Source organism: Gallinula chloropus (assembly GCF_964237585.1).
Source record: "Gallinula chloropus genome assembly, chromosome: Z".
In the NCBI taxonomy this organism is placed as follows: Eukaryota; Metazoa; Chordata; class Aves; order Gruiformes; family Rallidae; genus Gallinula; species Gallinula chloropus.
The window spans coordinates 13,923,271-13,947,174 of NC_140089.1; the positions used below are offsets into that span (position 1 = coordinate 13,923,271).

The window sequence follows — 23,904 nt, forward strand, 5'->3', positions numbered from 1 at the left end:
AACCACACAGGAAGTCAAAAAGACAAGCATTGTCAAATGCTACCTACAGTGCCCTGAAGCCCCTGCAGCACAAGCTTGCTTGTTAGTACCCTGAAGAATAGGATCCTTTACATAAAGCTGTAATCAACTTCAAAAGGAAAGTCTTAAAGCCTACATATCCACAGGTTAAGGTATCACAATGGCAAGTATCCTACCACACTTTGTGATTATTGCTTCTCTCTTGTCTGTCCATCTGATCACCATTCCTGAACTTCCATCTTGGTTGAAACTACTACAATAAACCTATTGTGCTGTGACAGTCCATACATTCCTCAAGGCAACTATGCCACTGAAAAATTCTTCCCCTTTAGCAGAACTGAATGGAGAAGTAAGAGATGAAAAGCCCACAAAGGCCTTTTGGGTTCCTCCATCAGCCCTATCAACCCATTTTCACACTTGCAAGCAGAGAGAAACACCTTAGTGAGTTATCCAGCAATGCTCCTGTTCTCTAACAACCTCTTCCTAAAAAAAAAAACCTGTAAAATGCTATAAAACCAAAAAGAAAAGAATAACACTGGATAGAAAAAATGAATGATGTGTTACAATGAAATTCTACCACATGATTACTGTTTGTGTAGTTGTATTTCTCTAATCTGTCTCTGGGATGCAGTGTCAGGGATCACTCCATGCTGCTCATCACTGCACTGAAAACCTTGCTGCTTAAACTTCCAACAGTATACTCAGAGTCCCTGTGAGCACCTTCTCCCTCAGCTTTGAAATCTCTGTCATGTGCTTTGACAGGGAGCAAAGAAACCGTAACTACTGCAGCGTTCCCAGTGACTCTTCCCAGTTGCAGGCTGGAAACTGGCTGTTCAGATTTTGATGCCAACATCTGTAAGAGTGCTTTGTCTCTGCAGGATTTGTTTTCAAAGCCTCATGACTGGACTCCAGAAAGAGAGCCTGTTATGTCCCAGTGTTTAGTATGATCAACTTACTCATTGTCATTCTTTAAATGCTTCTACTCTATCCCATTTTAAATCCTTGCACAGGAACACAAACAACTTTTAAAATCACCAAACAGTCAAGAAAACAGAATGAGGATGTTTTACTGCAATTATGTTTCAAATAATACTGCAAAGCTAGTTTATAAGAAAAATGCTGGCTTATCAATCTACCCTCTCATATTGAGAAGGAGCAGAAAATCTTCCAGTCGCTTAGGGCATTACCTGGCAAAAGCTCTGCATACCTTCTCTGCCTTTTGCACAGAGTATTTTCAAGAAATTCAATGGGACTGCTCACAGGCTGTAAAGATAAGCATGTGCAAAGGTTCTTGCAGGGCCAGCATTACATTCATGCTCGACATCATCAAAATGGAGCCTGATCTCTGATGAAATTTGGTCTGAAAAGGTCACTACACTGAGGAGATGGAGATCAAAGAAAAATGATGCACCTCAATAAAATGAGGAGTCAGAGTTTTAAGGAAGCAGAATTTAGAACACCAGAACAGACGGTTCTCAAAACATACCAAACAGCTTTCTTATAGCCTGAAGAGACGCAAGTAATTCTTATGTGGTAAACCTGAGTTTACCACAGGAATATTAGTTCTGTAGAAACTTCAAAGGACAGGGCTTCCTATTGAATTGGTCACTCATGCCCCATGACTCCTATCCATCTTCCTCTTCCAGAGCACATTCAGCTGCTGTGACACTACTTTAAGAAATGCCTATGTATCTCATACTAACTTCACAGCCCACATTTAATTTCCAGCGAGTTCAGACAGAAGCAGTAAAAATTAATTAAAGTGCAGTTATAAAGGACTTGTGAAGCAGTGCACCAATTTTACTTGTCCTGAGCATTAGTCCAGTAGTGCTAATCTACATACCCTTCCTTACAGGTGTAAGAGACCGTGTTTCCAAAAGTAAAGTTACTTCCATTGATCACCGCATCTTTGATGGCAGGAGGGGATCCACAGGACACAATGTTGCAGGCTGGAGGTGTGCTGTTCCAGGTTCCTGAAGATGCACAGACAAGTACTGAAGGTCCCTGAAGGCTGAGACACAAAGATCATTCATTATTAAGGATGCAGTTCCAGTCCAGGAGAAACAAAGAGGTGCTTTGTTTCTCATTGACTTCCTGGCCCCAGTGATACCACGGGAATTCTCTCACTGTCTTCAGCAGTAGCAAGAATCTTACCCTCTGTTCATGAAAAAGCATTGCTGATTCTGTCAAAAAAAAAGCTGGTCTTCAGATTATTTTTAAGAGAGAGATGGTGGAATTCATAACACACATGTAACTGCTGCCCATCTTAGAGCCATGTAAGACAGTCACAGGGTGTTTAACTATTTAAGTTGAAACATCCGCTTGTATGCCATCAAAACTATGCCGATCTTGAGAGTTGCAACTAGTCCTTAGTCTGAGACCTGATTCACTGAAGGACTTACACGCTATCTTCACTCAGAAAACTGAAGGAAATGCTCCAGTTCAGGTTTGTTTACAAAATGTATTCAGTTTCTTCAGGAGGTAAAGAATTTTGCTTGAGTGAGTGTTCACACACCTTCAAAACTGACGGTATTTTTGGTTTCTTTAGCTGAGGAAACATCAATGCATTGGAACAAAAGGTGTGACTCAATTGTCTAAACAGAGGTATTCAACACCACCCTGAGATGCCCTCGGTGAAGCCCCTGGCCTTCAGCTGCTATGTCAGCTGGCTGTGGATTCCCAGCAGCTCTCATGTCATGCTTGAGAGCCCTACATAGATGTGTCTGGTTCCCTTCAATTGAGGGTCAAACACTATTAGATCCATCTGTTTAGTTGACTGAAATGAGCCCAGGAAGAGACCAGCACCGACCTGTAAAGCCATTACAGATAGGGCACAGACCCTCACAATGTGCTTAAGACAAAAAGCACAGAAAAGGTTATTGAAGGAAGAAAATGAGTCCACAACCAGGTCCAGCAATAATTTTTAAGACAAACACTGTTTGGGAAGGCTTCCCCTGGAGTGGTGATAACAGGAGAAAAGACTCCTTTCACCAATCTATCTGTGCTAGACAGATAGAGTCACAACTGATGTGGTATTTTTTGCCTCTGTGTTCTAAATCCATGGTCAAATAACTCACGGACATTGGTAAAACCCCAGCTTGGTTTAGTGGGGTACAGGTAATGATTTGAACACTACACTGGACTGAAGCTGTGGTATCCAGTTGTAGTAACATGATTAAATCCTTCACCAGATGAGCACATCTTGCCTGTCTGCTTCTGGAAGAGAGAATGCTTGCAGCAGTGGAATACAAAAAGAATTCAGACCTAAACAGGGCCATATGAGACTGCTGGTGTCAGAGTACATCTGCTAGAGGTACAAGCAGATACCAAGAGAGGCAGGAACGTGGACTTGAAACCACATACTTGGACATAGTCTTATTGTAATAATTTGTAATTGCAGCATATTAAAAATGTGTTTCCAGTATAATTGCTTAAAAATATTTAAAAATAAAAGCCTAGAATAAGTGATTACTGCAAAGTTCTTTCCTCAAAGGCATTGTAAAACAATAGCAAAATAATATTGGATATGCACTAAAACTGTAGGGGTATGATAATGACAACTATTTTCCTAAATATTCAAAATACATCTTTGATGGCAAAATGAAAGCACTGCATATATATGTAGTCTTTATCTACCTACCTACTTCCCTCTCTCTCAAATCCTGAATGACCTTACTGAACTGCTCCAATATAGAATGAAATACAGAAAGTACCTTCAAGACAGAAAAAAATGTTTTTAAAGTCTATTTTGGCATTTTATCTTTCTGAACAATGATCCCACCTTTGTGTCTTTCAAAGGTAAGTTAGATCTTTCAACAAGCATGCTGCCTGCACTTGGCTCAGGAATTTTCTCACATTTACCTGTATCCATTGTTGCATGTGTACGATACAGAGGAAAGGTACGTTGTGCCAGTGAGTGTGTATTTTCCATTGCTGATATCCTGTGGACTAGGACAAGTCACTGTTTCACAGGAGGGAGGAGGATGACTCCAGATGCCACTAGCAAGGCACAGAATTTCCTTTTCACCCACTAACTTGTATCCATCATTGCATCTGAGTTAGAAGAAAAGAAGTGCTATCACAGAGCCTTTTATGCAGTGTGTTACCAACAGCCCCTTTTCTCTCTCATCCACATCTGCATTCACCCCATCTTTCTCAAGACAAACAGAGTTAGTACTGGAGTAAACATTCAGCTCTGCTGGTGAATACCCACAGCTATAACCAAATGTCTTGCTTTAATCCCATCTTGCTTCTCTCCATTTCCATTTCAATTGCACTCTCCATTCAGCTGTACTCTCATTTGTTGGCAGATTCTCAACTGGTTACTAATGCAGCACTGCAAAGGTACTGAATCCCTACCTGTACACCACCTTATTGCGGTATGTGAAGTTGGAGCCCCAAATGGCACTGTTCTCTGGAACAACAGGATCACCACAGGACACAGCTGTAAAAAGACAGGATCACAAAAGAGGTTGACGCAACGCAGTAAAAGAGAACAGAGTATCAGGATTTGCTTTGTTTTTCTCTAAATAGTTTAAAGAGGTGTAAAACATTACTGACTAAGCTGTAATTGACATTTAGGGCTCTTTATCTGACATCACCTTACTGAGAAATTGGGCTAACTGGAAATAGGTAGTTGGAACTGTTCTAAAAATTACAAGCTTAATGTCAAGAGGACTCCATATCCACCCCTCCCTATGGATAAAGTAATTAGGTTTTTTTGACACTGTCTTTGTCACTTCTTCATCTTAACCTGTTGCTTCACCTCATCAGTTCTGGTTTTCTAAAGAAACAATTTTTTCAATGATGCCATGTGTATGTGCATGCACCAGCCTGTCTTCTTTGGTTTCTTTTTATCCCCTGAAACACAGTTAATGATCTTTAAGACATTAAGTTCCCACAAGGTCCTTGGAAATGAGAGGCTGGGTGGAGAAGGAAGAACTTTGTATGTTGGCATTAAAATGAGATGAGTCTATGCCTTTGACACTTCAGAGAATCTGCATGAAAGGCTATCACTATTAACATGACAACTGTTGGAAAAGCTTCAACTGGTGCCTACATCTGTCCCTGCCCATGGCAGCAGGGTTGGAACTAGATGGTCTTTGAGATCCCATCCACCCCAAAGCATTCTGTGATCCTTAAGATGAGGCTTCAATACTGAGATTCAGGTCTCCTAGGACAGGGTCTCAAGAGCTGCCATGGTCTCTAAAGGTAGAGTTCAACTTTCCCCTTTCCACCTCTCTAACACCACACATTACAATATGCATCCACCCCATAACCACACCTTCACAATAAGGTACTGGGTGACTCCACTCTCCAGACTCCATACACGTAAGTTTAGTCACTCCTGTCAGCCGAAACCCTTCTTCACAAGAAAATGTTACTTCACTGCCAACACTGAAAGTGTGGCCATATAAATGGCCATGCTCTGGATTTCTTGGATTGCGGCACTTCACTGGTTCTGAGGAGGAAGAGAAACTGTCAATAACATAACGAAGTACCAGGTTTTATGAACATCTTGCAGGCAGGTATCACTAGGAATTTTCTCAAAGTAAGAAGGCAGAGCAGGTAGAAAACACTCACAAGTAGATTACAGCCTTAACATTTTTCCTTTGTTCTTTATGTGAGTGATAGGTACTGAAGACTCATGCAAGTAAGCTAATCTTGACATGGAAGTGCCTTCTGTAACTGAGTTTGCATTCACTGTCAGCAGCAAACACATCTCACAGCCATTTTTCCCTCTGTGAGGGAAAGCCTGCTCCAGTGTGTACAGCCCAGAAGACATCAGCTCAACTGCCTTTTATCTCTGCTTATGCCACTGTCTTCTCATACTCATACAAAGATACCTTGCTTGATGTTTCCACAAGGATCCCAAGCCCTACTCAGATGCCTGCAATTAAGTATTTCTTCCCTGTATAACTCTGCTCTGCTAAGTGACACATTGTGGCATGTGGCCTTACCAGGTCTTCAGAACATGTGCTCCATGCTAAAGGAGAATTTGCATGGGTGTATGTCTCAGAGCAGAATCCCACTGATAGCTGTCGCCACAGGGAGAGGTGAGTTCTCAAGAAACTAAAGGAGATGATTCATCACAGCCTCATCCAGGCCAAAGTGACCTGGAGATGACAGCACATCTGCCCTGTACTTCTTTAGATACCAATTGCTGGCAGCTGTCTTCCACAGTGAGAGGCATGATACTACACAGAACCTTGAACAGAGGTTTTTCTTTCCCATACCTGCACATTTTTTACCATTTCCTGTGTAAGGAGGGATGCAAGTGCAAACATAGGATCCGTTTGTATTGAGACAAGATGCATGCTCATCACAGTCTGATCCCACAGCACATTCATCAACATCTAGAAAAATGAAACACACAAAAAATGTCTCTAGGGTGGCATTTGTCATAAGCATCTGCTTTAAATTTGCTTTAATTAATGTAATCAAAAAGCACTCCTACTTAAATCACGTTTTTGATGCACTAGTGAAAACAACATTTAAATTAATATTTATGCTTTCTATCTGAGTTACTATACAATATCATGAAATGTGAGAAAATCATGAGACAAAGATTACTAACTTCCAGTCAATACTTCCACAAAAAGTATCTAGTTTCTGAGTATTAAAAATAACAACGTAACTCATGTTAATACTAGCTTGGACAGACACTATGAAAGTGGACTGCTGCAATACACACCTGTTTGGGAAATCCTCTATATTTCAAACTTTCCCCTTCTAAGAGAGGAAAACAACCAAGATGGGAAATACCCTGAACATAAAATATAATTAGAGCTCCATCTTCGCTGAAGAGAAGTTAATTAGCCTAGGAATGAAAAATGTCCACAGTTGCCAGAAAAGTTAAAAGGAGCTCAAAACATATCAGTTATTACAATTAACTCTTTATATGGTAGCAGTACCTAGAAATGTCAATTGATGACTTAAGCTCCATGTGGCTTGGTACAGCACAGCAAAAAAATTAAAATCAATCAATCAATCAATCAACCCCTCACTTCAGAACACTTCATACCAGCTTTCAAATCCTGACTATACAGAAGTGTTCTTGGTATGTAAACAATCAATCATAAATTGCAAAGGGTTGATTTCAAAGTATCTAACTGAAAAGTGCTGGCATCAGGGATCGTTCCTCACATCAACCAGACTTAGAGATAGGTAGAGTAATTCTTCATTTAAAAGCCCTGCTACAGGACACACAACTGGAGTTCTCTGCCCATTTCCAGGCAGAATAGCAACTTGGTTAAAAAAGCAAGGAAATTTACTGAATGGGTGTGTTCATTCTTCACTGCTGAATGAGTCTGGCCAGCATGAAAAGAGCTCAACAATGTTCTGAAAAGTCAGTTTCTTTCTGGCATGCAGGATGAAAACTCCACATTAAAATCAAAACAGTTGCCAATTAGACAAGCACCAGGAGAAGCCAAAGCACTACCAGAACTGGATTGACTGCTCCTTCCTGTGGTGTTTTGTAAAGCAAGGGAGAGTGGAAGAATACTATGAATCAGATCTGTAACAGAGCAAAAGGAATGCCCTGGGGCAAAGGTGTACCAGGCTTTGCTAGCACCTGCCTGGAGCGTGAATCAGAAAGGTAAAGGGTGGGTCAGGGTACACTCATCACTCGTTTTCATTTGACCTGTAGTCTACTCTGCTTTATGAGACAGCAGTGAGCTGGAAGGTAGGGCTTTTCCTTCTCAATATCATGCTTTCTACTAGACAGACACTGAAGGGCTTTGCAGTATCTGCTCTGAGCCTGCCTGTCTTTAAGCCTTGGTACAAAAAGCAAGCATAAAAGCAAAGAGAGGAACAACAGCCTAGATGGTTGTTTGGAGGTTGTGCAGGAGCCCTGGTAGACAAACTGCTATAAAACCAGATGTATCCCACTGCAAAGTGAATTTTGGCAGAACTAAAAGATTGTTGGCTTTGGTTTTGTTCATCTTGACTGGAAAAAAAAAAAGTCCTATAAATCTGATCTAGTCAAGGTTGTTCCTGCTTACTGCAGGGGGTTGGACTAGATGGTCCCTTCCAACCTAACACATCCAGTGATTCTATGATAAAAAGTCACACAAATTCAGCCAGGTTGTTACTCTGCAACATCCATGTTAGGTGTGACATACTAGACAGCAGCGGTCTTACAGCTAGACAGTGGATTCCAGCAGGGATCTGTTGGAGACATGGCCTACAAGAACAGTCACACCCAGTTCTCCTTATCCTGTCCCACCTTCCAGCTCCTGCAGCTGCATCTGTTACATCAGACGCAACTGACCAGGAAGTGAATTATGGTGTGGTAACCAAGTGAACTGTGTCCTTAAATGCACCCCCAGCCCTGCCAGTGCTGCAGCTGCTTGTGGACAGGTGCATGTGACTGACCAGTAAACCTGCACATAGGAAGAAGGTTCAGAGGAGGTGGGCAAAGGTGATCTGCCCATGAAGCTCAGGGAATAATGCAGGCAGAGTGTGACTGACCACTGTTGTTACAGAGAAGCTGACTCAAAACAGGGAGACAGGAAGGTGATCTTTGTTTTAAGTAAACAACCGTGAACAGTTGAGTGGATCAGCTGGCGGTGCAAAAGTTTCTCCCCAAGATCATTAAAGGTGTGGAAATACAACCTTGAGTTAGCTAGACCAGTGTGAAGGGGAACTGGATATGCGGCGCAGGCCAATATTAGGAGTACAAAACCCTGACAACTAGCAATGGGCTTGAGCTGGTTTCAACCTACATATTCATTCCTGGTCACTGGGAATGCCCACTGTCAGATGGTGAGCTTATTACAGAGTGGTAATGGGAAGCACACTGGTATTATGATTGAACTGTGTGTTGCAATTGCCGTATTTTGCCACATGTAACTTGCATTTATTTGTATTGTGCTGTGCAGGATATTTTGTATCACTCCACCAAATCAGAAACCCTATGCAGTATCCAGTAAATATTAAATGTTACAATATTCAAGTGTGGAGTGTCTAAGAGAACCTGAACAGAGGGTCTGGGATGCTGACAGCATGCTGAAGCACAAGGAAATACTCATACTAGAAGCAGAGAATGCAAGGACTTCAGGGCTACATGAACTTGGAAGGAGAGAGGATAGGAGTGCAATGCAGGTTTATTATAGTCTGTGGGGTACACAAAGGACTGACAGAGAAAGGTACCAGAACCAGTTTGGGCGTCAAATAATGCTGAGTATGGCATTCCAGAAATGTGCCTACTGTGGAATGTGGTTTCTGGTACTCTGGTTAGCCTTGACGATTTCAGACTGAAATCCACTCAAACCGAGGGCACAGAAGTGCAAGACTGCCAGCCCCATGCAGCCACATGTATGGCACATCTCACCAAGGCAAGATGGTGAAATGCTGTTCCAGCTCCCGTTGTCCAGGCACAGCATCCTGGAGTCGCCCAACAAATAGTAACCATTGTTGCAGTGATAGGTAACAGTGCTGCCAGCAAAGAAGTCCTCAGCTGAATAAAACCCATTTTCTAAAGGTGGAGGCACTCCACAGCTGATTCCTGCAACACAAGTGAAAAGACAGGGTACAGATATTAGTAGACACAAATCAACTTCAGAGTAATTCCACATGAGAGCCATCACCAGATATTTTTTTTTCCTTCTGCAACTGTGGAACCCATCTGCAAGATGGCCCAGACCTTTTCTGAGGTAGCTAATTGAGTCCATGTCTGGTGGAGGGTCTTGTTTTTCTGGGCACTTGTCAATCAGAGGCTGAGCAAGTCTCTCCAGCTCCTGCTATTATGCTAGCTCTGGAGAAGACATCTCTGACTAAGACCTGAGCCTTTCAGTCACAGCACATTTCTCCTGATAATCAACGATCCTTCACAAGTTTTAAGGAAAAAGAAAAATTAAGTTTGCCTCTATGGAGGTTCCTATACTTCACTGAAAAACAAACTCAATACTGTATTTGAACATTGAAAAACTAGCTACTAGATTATTGCTAAGACATTACAGTACTGGTCTGAAACCAGAGGATGCATGAGCAATAGAGAGAACTGACCCTACACACAATTTTGGGCATCACTTTGACAACTGAGCATCTTCATTCCCATTAAGATGACACAAATTTATTCCAACAGCTACAGAGCTCATCTTTGTAACTACATGGATTATAGCAACTCCTGGATTTGTGCTATGAAGAACTGAATAAAGTGGAAAACAAAAAACCTGCATAAAATTTACACCAAACTATTTAAAAAGTATTTTTAACATTTTTATGATTTTCCCAGAGCTACTGGTTAATTACTTGTGAGACCATGCAAAGTTCCTTCTGGAGCTACTTTGCTGTTCTGCTGAAACGAAAACTATGGTCAGGTCTAACACATGCTACTGCAGTCATGGGTGCAGTCACAACAGAGCAGAATCAAAGGAAAAGGGAAGGCATGAGCGGGACAGCAGAAATCAAAGAACCATGACAATCTGACCCTATACAGCCCAGTTTCTTAGAAGAAATCCTGTAAGAGTACTCCTAAGTCCTGACAGACATATCTGCTGCTGTGAAACAACATGCTCTATAACACAGTAATGTCAAGGCTTTACTTCAAAACAGATGTTCTCAGTGATACTTGAAAATCAGAGAGATATTCTTGCATTTCCTGTGCATTTCTGTCACTCCTGCTGCCACTGGGGAGAAAGTTCACAGTATCAAATTCCTGATCCAAATAGACTCATCTCTGCCATGGGCATTAGAAACTGATCAACAAATGTGGAAGATTCTGGTCACGATCTGGTTCAGCTCAGTAAAACATTAACTTAGTTTTAAGCATATATACATACATATATTTACATATGCTGTAACAAGGATGGATTCATAGCTGTAGGGATAAACAGGCCAAAGTCCAAATCAAAGCTAGGTTTTCCTAGTCCTGTTAGACCACTGGGACAACTCACTTTCACAGCGGGGAAAAGGTCGTGTCCACTGTCCCAGGTTCAGGCAGTGTTGAACAGAGTTTCCCACTATTTGGAAGCCTGGGTCACAGGAGAGGCTCACTTTTGACCCTGGCTTTAGATCAGCAGAAGAGGCCCGCAGATGTGGTACGGATCCTTGCAAAGACGGACAGTCTGTGGACGAAATATATGGTACAGTAAGAGATATAGCTATGTGCGTGCTGAAGCAAATAAATTTGTTATCTGATTGTTTAATCCTGTGTAAGTTTACCCAGGAGAAAGCTTTGGGAAGTGTTATGTATGCTACATTCTGCTTGGGTTCAAAGGGTTTTGAGAATCATCAACATACCGCATTATAAAAGGTTTCTGTAGGAGAGGTGAGGAGGCAGTAGGTTTTTAAAAACCATCCAATTATGTTTAGAATAAAAGACAGTAGAAAACTTCTCTCTGACCCAATACCATCTTCAGTCTTTCCCCATCTCAGATCAGGAAGCAATAAATCTCTGTCAGAGATTCCAATGAACTTTTGTTACAAAACCCTGGAATTTGAGGAATGAAGGGCTGAATGTTCTAACTGTCAAATTACCAAAATAATTTATTCAAGGTTAGTAGGGGAAAGGCCACAAACTAACATATTTGACCTCACAGAAGTGTCTTACAATACTGGACAGAAAAAAGTGTTCTAGGAAATAAGGTCTAACCAGCACAAAATATGCTCTTGTAATCTATCTTCACTCTTCCAACAACTCCTGGCAGGAAATCTGGCCAGGCTAATACATTTCCTTTTTGGAGTTCTTCTGGACAGGATGTAGCCAGAGATTTTACCTATGGATTTAAAACAGTTGATTAGGTGCTGTTTAAGGACGATATAGGAAAAGAATAGGAAAAAAAATCTTCCATGTTTGCATGCAACACTAAATAACTGAATAAGCTATGTTCACCCTTTCTAACACAAGACGCTTCTGGCTGAACTACTTGTTATTCTGCACTTCTAAGCCAGCTAGCTGTGGGCTGGCAATACCTGATGGCATACTTGTGATACAAGCAAAGTAAAAAGCAGTTCTTGAAACACAATTGTGTTTATTACTGTGAAAGAAAAATGTATGTATTCACAGAAAAAGCCAGATAGGAAAATCCAACCTGAACAGAAATCTCCACATATTTGCAGGAAAATGTCAAATAGGAGCCGAAAGGTACATAATGTTGAAGATCTGCATTCCTCAGAATCTGTTAGCACTGCACTATGCTTAAGGAGCAGAAACACAATGGGGAGCAGTTTAGTAAAGCAATTTCTTGTTTCCAGGACAAGAGTTCCGTGAATTCAATGCACTAGGCTTCTGTGTGGCTGTTCGAATCACTGCAGACAAAGCCTTCCCACATCAATTCTAATGGCAGTATTGGCACTGACTTCAATCAAAGCAGGATAGGGCCATAACCATGTAGTGAAACATCAATTACATATAAAAACTAGCGATAGGAGAAGGAAAGGTCAGAATGAATCTGCTGTTAGATCAACAGCAGCTTAATCATCATCTCGAGAGCAGAGTTGATCAAATATAATTGAAGGACAAATTTTCCACTTGAAGCATAATTCTGTTAATGGCACCACTAAAGGTTTCTTTTGAATTCCTGCTACAAGAAACTGAAATGCCAGCGGGAATTCTCATGCTGTTTCAGTATTTTATTTTAATGTAAAAAATAATAATAATAAATTCAATAAGGTAAAAAGATTTCTACTTCTTCACTGAGACCCTGAGAATTTATTAAACTTATTAATATTATATTTCTATCTGGCCACCAATAGGAAGAACATGGGGACTGTGACCCCTGTTGGTACAGCACTTTTCAGGTATTCAGACACCACTGTACTTTATATGCAAAAGTAAGAACATGCTTAATGATGGGGGTGTCATAAGTATTCCACAGTGGTCCCTAGGAAGGAGCTCAGATGTCCAGACCCCAACATTTGTAAAAATAGGTTGTTTAGTTTCATTAGATGCTTATGGAGATTTCTGCTACCTGAAAAACTGCTAGTAAAACCCCAGGATTTTGGCTTCACACTGTAATGTCTTTGTTCACTGTAACTCCAGAGCACTGGAATAGGCTGCCCAGGGAGGTGTTGGAGTCTCCATCTCTGGAAATATTCCAGACCCGTCTGGATGCCTCCCTGTGCAATAAGAGCTGGGGAGCTGCTTTGGCAGGGGGGTTGGACCCGATGATCTCTCAAGGTCCCTTCCAACCCCTATGATTGTATAATTCTATGATTCCAGGAACAGAGAGGAAACAGTCTCAGAAAGTGACTGGGACTAAGGTGCGTTATTGGCACAGTACTCTCCCCATTTCATTTCTCTCTACCATGCCAGATGCAATCATATCTGAGCCATGGAACTGCTGAAAAAATCTTCTGTGCCCTGAGGAGGATAAATGTACCATAAAGGGATAATTAAGGATTTCCTCCTCTTTGAAGATACCAGGAAGGGAAGTGTTCTATGGTTATTCAACTAAGAGAACATGTTAGTAATTAGGCTACTGAGACTACTTCCTACTGTTTGGCTCTTCTATGCTGAGAGTTATTCCAGTAATTTCCTGGCAGGGAGAAAGGAAAGTCTCCTTCAGTAGTGTGAAAATATGAATTAAGAAGAGCAAAGATGAGCAGCCCAATGAGCTGAGTACATCACAGCACAGCCAGCCTACTCATACAATACATGAAGCATAGCTATGGCTTGAGGGCACAGTAAGCTGGTTAGAAAGCACAGGTGTGCCCAGTTCATGCCATCTGGGAAACTGCCTTTCCAGAAGGATGACTGGCTTCTGTCAAGCCTTGAGTGGATGAAATCAATTACCAGGAATAATGTGAGATACTGTCTGTGAGAAAGAAACATACATCATGAATCTCAAACTGAATTATTCTCACATTCCCACTACCCTGCACTCCAGTGAGGTGGATCTGGTTTCTAGAGTCAGCTCAGTTGGAGAAGAGACCAACCTGCTCTCTTTATTCTTAGGTCACTTCAAAGATCTCACTTCAACTGTATGTGCTGATGGAAAATGCTTAGGCTAAGGGCTGCAAATTTCCAGTGTGGGAAGGGCAGCCATATGATGGAGAACCTCACAGTACCATATAGACAACTCATATTTCTACTGCTGTCTACTCAGCAAAAAACCAGATTGTTGGTTTACCTATACAAAATTTATGTGCAAGTGGATGAGCAACTAAAGTACACTAAGAAATAATAAACAGTGGACTTGGCCTTTATGTTATTTGCTGGGCGACATATTCTGTCAACCAACTTTCCTTTGTAGCCAAGAACAGGAAGGTAAGACTTACTCAGTAGTTCCAGTTGGCCATTACAAAACTCATAGTAACTGATAATGACAGCGATTTACAACCTCAAGCTCTGAAATGAATTGTGGTAAAAATTTTATGGGAAGCTTACTTGGCTCAGCTCCCTGTCTGGTCTCATATCTGTCTGTTGAGATGAGGATATAGACACCATAAATTAAGGGCAGGATTATCCTCCTCATCCTAACTGCACCGCATTTGAAACAGATATGAATTTATTCAAGCATGGCACTAAAGACAGGTAACTACTGAGAAATACTCAGAAAATCGCACTTAACCTCTTCACTGGTGTGTCCTGCAGACACACACACGTTTCCTGTAGAAAGTATACATATGTAATTCTCAGCTTCAAAACTGCTAGTGAACAAAACCCTGGAGATTTACTTGGCAATGCAACAACCAATGACCCAAAAAGCCAAGAACAGTAGGAGAGTGCTGGGCAGTTTTGACCCTAGCAGAAAGCCAAAGTGGAAAAGAAAAGGAGAAAGAAGCAGGGGAGACATTTGGATGCTGGGAGCTCAAATGCTGCAGTAAGGACTTACCTGCTGTGGAGACAGGACATGGTCCCAAATGTTGAGCTGGCTGATGGAGCCCACAAAAGATTCAGCTGGGTTGAATCCTTCTCCTTTCTGATCTTGCTCTTGACCCAGAACAAGTGCACCACCTCCTAAACTCAGACAGAATTAGACCGGGATATGGAATCAGCCTTTCAGCAGGGATCCCCAAAAGAAAGTTAAAAACTAAGCAAACCAAAACTCCTGCTACCCTATGTTACTAAGATTTTGTAGTGCAGGAGACCAGTCACCTTCAAAATACTGTCTCAGCAAACCTCTGGGAAGCTTTATGTCAGGTAATGAGCATAGCAATTTGGAAGTGACTCTCAGATATGTGTTGATGCTACTAAGCTCATGCTGATGAGAGCTGAAACTGCCTGGTTGCTTCAGGAATAGTACTGGCTCTAAGAAACCACTTCTAGCTCAGTATTTGAAGCCTATTATAGAGCAATGCAAAATCCAGTTTTGAGCATATTTTGAAGTCCTAGCTTCACTTCCTGCTTTAGACAAAAGCTTAGAAAGTTAGATGGAAAAAATTTGATTCCAAACTCTCAAAAGCACTTTGGCCATTAGCCAGTCAGTGTTCTGAGATGCCATGGAAGTTAAACTCTATGCAAATTTAAACAGGGTAGTATGAAAATGCTATTAAAATGAAATCTTTTTCCAGCAATCTAACACCAGGTCTTTCACAGCTACTCAATGCTAAAAATAGCAAAACCCACCTTGCTAGGAAAGAGTGCAAACATAACTTTAAAAAGATACCTGAGAGTCACAGGGAAAGGCTAATTCAATCAAATCTGTGCACACATTTCTAAGGGAAATGCCAGTTCAACTTATGTCTGTTGTGTGAGCAACCTACTCCCAAAAAGCCATTCCAAAATCATCTCAGCACAGGCTCCATGTGGAGTAAACTGTGCCATCCCCAAAACAAATTAACTACTAGTTTACTCTAGGAATGTACACTTTGCCTGTAGTGAGGCTTAGTGAGGAAACTGTTCTCATTAACAAGAACAGCAAACGTGAGCCCTGCATAATGCTGAAAATGTGAAAACATGCTAAAAACACAAAAATAAACATTTCCTTGCAGGCATAGCAAATTCTGCAGTAAAAACAGAATGAAGAGCTGGGGTAATATAAATAAAACATACCAGGGATTTTTGAGCCAACAGAGAGCCCACTCCCTCCATCAGACAGTTTACCATCGATGTACACTTTCCATGCCCCATCTGTACATGTCCATGTCACTGCAATGTGATGCCAGTTACCATCGTTCACTGAAGGACAGTCTGTGATCCTCTCTTTCCCATTTATGTAAAGAACCCAGCTGCATGGAAGGAAGATGAAGGCACAGTCAGTTGCATACAGCAACTTTAAAAGCATGGCCTGTTACACATGACTCAAAAAACGTTATTTGCCAGATGAGGTAAACTGTGTCTACACCATATAAGAAATCTCTCTTGAAAGATCATTGTACAAGATATCTCTCTCAGAGAACTCAGAAGTTATGGCTATCACATAGAAAGTGCAGTGAAACAAGTAATGTGCTGTTGTATCAAAACATGAAGATTCAAATCATGACTGCATAGTGGGTTCTTAAACTTGTTCCCTACTCTTGGAGTCATGCTACAAGCACTCTGAGTAAAGCTCCATTTTATCTGATCATTGTCTCAATACACCAGTTAAATATGAGGTAAATGTAGTTCAGACAAAAATAACCTGCTTTCTACACTTTACAGGGTTGTGGGGATACAGGCTTTTCTACCCCAAAGCAGGCAAAAGCTGATATTCAGACTTCTGGTCTGTGCTTGCTTTATCAATTCAAGACACCTGTAAGCTACAGAAAAGCAGAACTGTGATTTACCCATTGTAATCAGTCAGAAGAAATGCATTATCACTTCCATTCTCCACTGCATAAGAAATGGGAGTCCCATAATTTGTGGTGTCAGTGGATTTCATCCAGAACGTACAGGTGATGTCACCAAGAGATGGGAAGACACCATCGAGCATGACGTATCCATAGATACCAGAGACTTCAAAATCAAGATTAAAACCAGAGGACTGTTCTGCAACAAAGACAGAGTTTTCAGAGCTATATTACTGAAACCCCAGAAAGACAATCAAATGGAATCTAACCAAATGCAATACAAAAGGAGCAGAACCCAGCTACACAACATAGTCACTTTATATTGCTCAGAGGCAGAAAGAATGTATAGAAGTCTAATATCACACAGAGCTTTTCAAGGCTAGAAAACATACAGGATTTGATGAAAAATGGCTGGAAAAGGAGATGATTGTCCAGCAAACAGTGAGCATGAACCTTGCTTTTCAGTCCTCTATCAATGAAATGACTTATCCATCTACCATCCAACAACTCAAAGAGGTGTGATCAGCTGGTTCCATTTTATTCAGAAGAGTCAAAATGAAAAGAAAAAAGAAAAAAAGGGGAATTTTTTTTATTTCTCTGCTCTGGTCTTACTGAAATATACTGCACTAGGATGGAACAACACTTCTGTGCTGCTCTTCAATGCAGAGTGACATGATTTACAAGGATACTATATGTAAATGTACTAAGTTGAGCTCTTCTGAAATCTGAGTGTTGTTAAGCTCCAACATAAATGGCAGGTCTACATGACCTGAAGGTCTTCTGCTGTCTCTGTAAAACTAACATAGGTTCTTCAGTTTAGAGATTCACCAGCTACTTGTATAACACTGTATAATTTTCATGGAGTGGACAAAAGACAGATGGATTTGAGCCTCATGGTTTTATGGCCTAACATAAGCGTCACCCAAGAGGTTGCACTATGTGTGACCCATTTTGGCTGACCATAGGGACCTTGATGATGTTCTGCCCATAGGGAATGTGATGTCTTTAGGACTTCTAAAGCTGAGGCTACTACATACTGATCTCTACCTCTGTGATGCAAAGCCCTACATGAAGTATAAGGAACAGAAAGAGCTAATTAACTAAAATACACAGTACAAATACAAAATAAAACTCAATAGACATACTAAGTACTAAGAAGATGGAACTGTGCCTTATAGAAGAGAAATTAATGTAAATAAGACATAGCACACATGCTGTTACTTGTCTGCAATTACACTTTGCAGTCACACAGGTTCCACTCAGTCTCTGAGTCCCACCACCCTAGCTGCTTTCTGGGGGAGCTGTATGAAATCAGCCCACCCAGTACAAATCTTGCCCAGAGACCTAGTTAAGCCACCTTAGTTCTGACACTTGGTCCTGTGTACCTGTTTCACACCTGCTGCCTGTAAAGCCAGGGGGACATTTACAAACGTACGAGTTCAAGGCATCCACACAGGTGGCTTGGTTTAAGCAGGGACTGGAGTCACAGTCATTGATGTTCACTTCACAGTTCAGTCCTGTGTACCCTGTCACACACAGACACCTATGGAGGAAAAGAGAAGCACATTTCAAAGTTGGCTGCTGTCATAACAAAGAATCCTGGCCATGAGGCCAGGTCCACCAATGGGAATGGCATACACTGAAAAAAAAAATCAACAGAAGAGTTACTACAGAATTAATGGAGTTTTATTTTGGCTGTTCCTTTGAGTATGCTTGAATTCCATCTGTTGCATAACACTACTTCTTAGTAAGGACAATGCAATACTGAAATACAATGTCCGTGTCTCTCTATGGAGACTGGGAGAGGCAATCATTGCATTTCTGTGAGTGAAGTGTGCTTTCTAGAGCCCACAGATGAGAGGTGCTTGATATGCCATATCTCTCAGGCAGATATGCTTACACAGAGGGAAAACCAATGAAGTGGAAAGGCACCAAAACTTCTGGACTTCAGGGAATGAGTTTTTCAATCCAGACAGTAATAGTTAATCCATCTCTCTACAGTGATCTAGAATATGACATTGTTACTGGTATTTGTAACTTTTGAGTTCAGATACCCTAAAACATAAAAATAAAGTATTTGGAAGATTCCATTGGTGTTTAAATTTTAACCTCTATGTTCTGAGTATATACAGCTATGCCTGTCTTCCAGGCTATAGAAATGTAACATTATCAGGTACATAACTTGTCATCATTTATTCTTCTAGTGGAAAGCAAGACAAGTCCTTAAAGCTTGGAAAAGTGGATTTCTTTTGGAAGATCAATTTTAAAACCATGCAATCTTAACATGCTTATGCTTCAAACTCTGTTTATTTTCTTGCTGTCTGCTTTGGAATTCTTTAAGAGTGAGGACACTAAGATTTATATTCTTGCATTTTAACATCTCCTTTAGTGTGCATAAGGGGACCATTTATATTGGGTCAGGCTGTCAAATGTCTTGCAGAAATCTAACAAGGCTGAAGCACCAAAACCAGTCTGACTTTCCATATTGTACTGGGGTAGATTTAGATCAGAAATTCTTCACTGTGAGTGGTGAGGCACTTGTCCTGGGTTCAGCTAGGACAATGCTGGAACAGGTTGGCTAAGGAGACTGAGATTCCCTCTCCCTGGGCGTATTCAAGACCAGGATGGACGGAGCTTTGGGAAACCTGGACTACTGGAGGGTGTCCCTGCCCATGGCATGGGGGTTGGAAGTAGATCGGCTTTGAGGTCCCTTCCAACTATTTTAGGATTTTATTATATCATGTATTTTTCACCTGAAACTGTTGATACCATCTCTGCATGTAGCTCCATTCTTACAGGGTCTGCTGTGACACTCATCGATGTTTCTTTCACATAGGACACCAGTAAAACCTGGGAGGCACTTGCAGAAGAAACTGCCAACTCGATCTTCACAAATAGCCCTATTAAGACACGGGTTTGAAAGGCATTCATTGACCTCCATTTCACAGTGAGCACCTGAGAAAAAAAGAACAAAGTCACAGCTCTGTTTTGAATTAATCTAAGAAAGAAGATTACAAATGCATCTGTATTTAAGGACTGTTGCCCATCTTCTGGGAAACAGCAAACACTAGGGTACCCAGGCAGGTTGGGGGTTTACTCTGTTAACGAATATTAAGTGGTTACAGAAGAATTACAGGAATCATCTTTCCAATTGTAGAAATGAACACTCAGCAAACTTCACAGAATTTAAATGGCTATTGCTCATTAGGTTAATAATTTGGGGAAATCACCTGAGAAACTATTCTGACCAACTAGTGAAAAGCTGTTAGGAAAGACTTTTAGCTGGAATCTTAACTCTAAGGAGATACATGAAAGTCATAAACACACCATTCTGGGATTTGAATTTATAGAGGAGATTTTTTTGCAACATAATCATGAACAGGTATGTCTAGCTGTTGCAGAAAACTATGAAAGCAGTAGAAAGCTCAGTTCTTTTTATAATAATATTAAAAGTAACAATTTTCATATATGTCTTTATTCTTTCCTCAACATCACACAGAGAGTTCATGGTAAAATTAGGAACAGAGGAATGATAACTTAGTTAACCCTTCTAAAGCCACACTTACACTGCAGGGACTCAAGAGACTACACGGACTTAAGAGAATCTAGTACACCCATAACAACATATATGTAATGTACAACAATGAGATTGAAATACTTTGGACAGGGTATGAAGACATGAAGAGTGAAAGCTGACTTAAACAGAAAAAGGTGTACCTGTGAACCCTTTTGCACAAGTGCAGCGGTAACCATTCTTGCCATCGACACAGTGGGCTCCATTTAAACATGGGCTAGAGCTACATTCATTTATGTCCTCCTCACACAAGAGACCTTTAAACAGCAATGGTTACAAGGCATGAGCAAGACACAGCCAAGGTCTGTATGCTGCAGTGACTAAACGTGGAAGACAGAACAGCAGTCATACTATATGCTAAACAAAAGGCTACACAGACCAGGTGATAAAATCCCATGTTTGACTGCACTACTGCAAACACCTACAGAGATCATCTGGGTTATTTAGATGTTGGGTTGTGAAAGATGCAAAGTCCATGGTTTGTCATTATAAAGTTTAAAAAAAAATCAGCAAGTGTTGCTGTAGATAAATGTATAGCCACAAAAGTGAAAACTGGAGGAGCCCAATTCTGATAGAAAACACCAGGCCTTTCTTTCTTTTATTTATTTTTTTTTAAAGCACACAAAATTATTTCAAGACTTTATTTCAATATTTAGAAATTAGGTGCTGTTTTGGCAAAGTTCTTAATCATGTCAGTTTTTCCAGAGATTTTGACACCTTCAAGATGCATGCAGATGAGAGTTAAAAAACCAGGAGAAAACAAAGAGCCCACTCACCCACGGCGCTGCAGTAAAGCATAACCACTGTCTTATCATGTCATATTCACTCTCACAAACATTTTCCCTGTGAGTATTTACTAATTCCCTAAAATCAGTCCTCCCTTTATTCAGGCCAGAGGACAGAAGCATACATACACACACATACACATGGGCACAGACTACCCTGAAATGCCCATCGTTTTATTTCAAAACCTGTTCACATACAGAAGAACCTTACTCTAACCTGAAGACCAGGTTGGCTTCCTCTTATAATTCCATGGATGTGGAATTACAGAGCTCTTGAGTTTTGCATTAGCCACTTGGCACAGAAACAACTCCTGACTGCAGAAGAGCTACTAAGTGAAACAACTTACCTGAATAGCCTGGCTGACAATGGCAAACAAAAGTCCCAATGCCATCTTTACATATTCCACTGTTCTGACAAGGAGACGATTTACACTCATCAACTTCTGTTTCACATTTCAAGCCTAGAATGCAAAATAAAGGACTGAGGACAGGGATGCAACATTTGAAATTGTTCAGAAACAAACAAGCCATGACTACTTAATGTAGAAAAACATGACTGATTAACTGCACACGTTACCAGACATCTGGGTTTATTATCTTTTCTTTAGATTGTGTTTTAACACAGACCTGAGACAAAAAACTACTGGAAAGGTATGATGCACATCCAGCAACAGCCTGATTAGTTCCAGGTAGTGGTATTTAATACCCACCATTAATAACAGAGATTACTTCTTGATAATAGCTGAATAGTAAATCGTCTGTTTGCTTGGAAGCAACTGAGAAACTACTAGTGATGAGAAATCAGGCATATGTCATGGAATTGGCTATTGCTAAGTAATACAATTTTAAAATCCACTAAAAGAAACCCCATTCAAATCCTCTTCTGTTGAACACAGCATAATTCAGTGAGAGCAGGAGTAACTATTTCTTTATTACTTATATATGGTAAATCCATGATGGATACTCTCAATTAGTTAAGCTATACTCTTGCACTGAAATGTTTTGCTACTTTACACCTGCTCATGTTAAGAACATGGAGAATGTTAGCTCCTCCATGTGTTTCGCTTTTTTTTTTACCTGTATATCCTAGTGGGCATATACAAATATATCCACTTCCCAATTGTTTGCATGTCCCATTGTTGTGGCAGGGTTCCAGGAAACACTCATGAAAGACCTGCCAAAGGCAAGAATGATACAGTTACAGGAAAGGTGGAAATACAAGAGGAACAAAAGATTCTGATTTTAAACTGCACACACTACAGCCACTTTGGAATGCTGGGGCATAGTATTAACTCCTAGCTCTTCCCCTTTGTCTCTCAGCACATTAACCATTCTTTTTTTTTTTGGAGAGAAATACCAGGAATCTGAATTATTATTTTAAAACGCTCTTTTACTTAGCAAAATGTCATCATAGTGTTTTTTTCCCTTAGAACATTCTTAGTTGTGATTCACAGGTGACATTTTATACTATGCTGACTTTTATGTGAGTTCTCCACTTCACTTTACACTGGCTAATCACTTCCTGCTACTGGTCAGCAGGTAAGCTGGTGGGAAACTTCACTGTATGGTGTTCTAACATGGCAAACCTGAATTCATCAAATGGTCAGTTGAAATCACAGGAGATCAGTTTGTCACCTGTCCATATGCCATACAATGGTTCAGTCCAAATTTACTATCAGTCAACTTTGCTCCTGTCTAAGCAGTAATCTAACTTTAGATTCAAACAAATGCATGGGGATCAGGGCACATCTCTGGCAAACATATCACTGGAGTAGTTTCTATCACATGAGGACTTGCCTGCATTTCAAAGGGGGTACTCACAGCAGAAGGGAGGTCTGATTGCCTCCTCTCAAGTGTGTCTGTTTCAATAAATAAAACAAAGATTTTACAACTGGGAGTTGGATGCCCGGTAGCATTTTCTGCAATTCAGCATAAGGAAGACATCGGATGACTAAGTGATGTCAATCTATCTACTTTTTACAGATTGGCTGAATGTCCTCCATGGACTTTACATTTCTTTGGAAGTATCATACATACTTCACACATTGGGTGAAGGCTTCACGTCCAGAATTTAAGACTGGCAATAGCTGAGGGCAGCCTTCTTTGTTCAGTGAAAGTGTTTTTAAGATCACAAAGAGAGTTTGTGATGACTGTCACTCTCATCTCTTCAGGAAAGATAGTCAGCATAACATTACATTCAAAAAGGCCTTAAGATTCATTGCTGCAGAATGCATTCTTTCTTTCATTTGAGATAACATTGGAAAATATATCCTGTCCTTGCCTGACTGCTGACTTTATACTGCTTGCTGATATTTTCTGGAGAGGCCGGTACCATCATTACACTTTCCTCAGCTGCTGAAAAAGTAGAGCCAAAACCTAAAGAGGAAAGATATGAAAATGATGTTAGTAACACTGGATGGCAAGATCCCTCCCTATTCCACTAGGGCATAACAACTGCATGTTTGTAATGCACCTAAAGATATGCTGAAAAAAGTGAATTTGTGGGAATAAAAAGCAAACTTTACAGTAACCACCACATAGTATTTTATATATATTTTGCACATATATGTATTGCAAGCGTATACATTTCTAGAACACATATATGTGTGAGTACATATATTTTGTGTGTATAAATACACACACATACATGCATATACATATTTGTGTATACATGTATAACTCTATACATCTGCAGTGTATATTTATATACAGTATATATTTATACATGCACACACTTTGCACATGTATACCCTGTTATTGAGCCTTGGCACATATCACTATTCTGGATTCTGCTAGGACAGAATTAATTTTCTTTCTTGCAATCACACAGTCACTCCTTCTACATAATAGAGAGGCAACACCAGTAGCTGT

General features: G+C 40.5%; 1 protein-coding gene across 1 annotated transcript in view; it reads right to left on the reverse strand.

Moving 5' to 3' along the window:
* SVEP1 (sushi, von Willebrand factor type A, EGF and pentraxin domain containing 1) overlaps positions 1-23,904 on the reverse strand; it is a 130,607-nt gene that overhangs the window by 30,810 nt on the left and 75,893 nt on the right. Inside the window, exons 20-36 of the mRNA XM_084278230.1 lie at positions 23,315-23,409; positions 22,111-22,207; positions 21,381-21,494; positions 20,392-20,505; positions 19,428-19,629; positions 18,060-18,217; positions 16,672-16,873; positions 15,959-16,134; positions 14,799-14,923; positions 11,615-11,738; positions 10,917-11,087; positions 9,353-9,526; positions 6,255-6,374; positions 5,303-5,479; positions 4,378-4,462; positions 3,880-4,071; positions 1,862-2,029 (exon numbers count right to left, since the gene is read on the reverse strand). Coding sequence (XP_084134356.1) covers positions 1,862-2,029; positions 3,880-4,071; positions 4,378-4,462; positions 5,303-5,479; positions 6,255-6,374; positions 9,353-9,526; positions 10,917-11,087; positions 11,615-11,738; positions 14,799-14,923; positions 15,959-16,134; positions 16,672-16,873; positions 18,060-18,217; positions 19,428-19,629; positions 20,392-20,505; positions 21,381-21,494; positions 22,111-22,207; positions 23,315-23,409 — 2,494 coding nt within the window. The remainder of the gene's footprint in view (positions 1-1,861; positions 2,030-3,879; positions 4,072-4,377; positions 4,463-5,302; positions 5,480-6,254; positions 6,375-9,352; positions 9,527-10,916; positions 11,088-11,614; positions 11,739-14,798; positions 14,924-15,958; positions 16,135-16,671; positions 16,874-18,059; positions 18,218-19,427; positions 19,630-20,391; positions 20,506-21,380; positions 21,495-22,110; positions 22,208-23,314; positions 23,410-23,904) is intronic.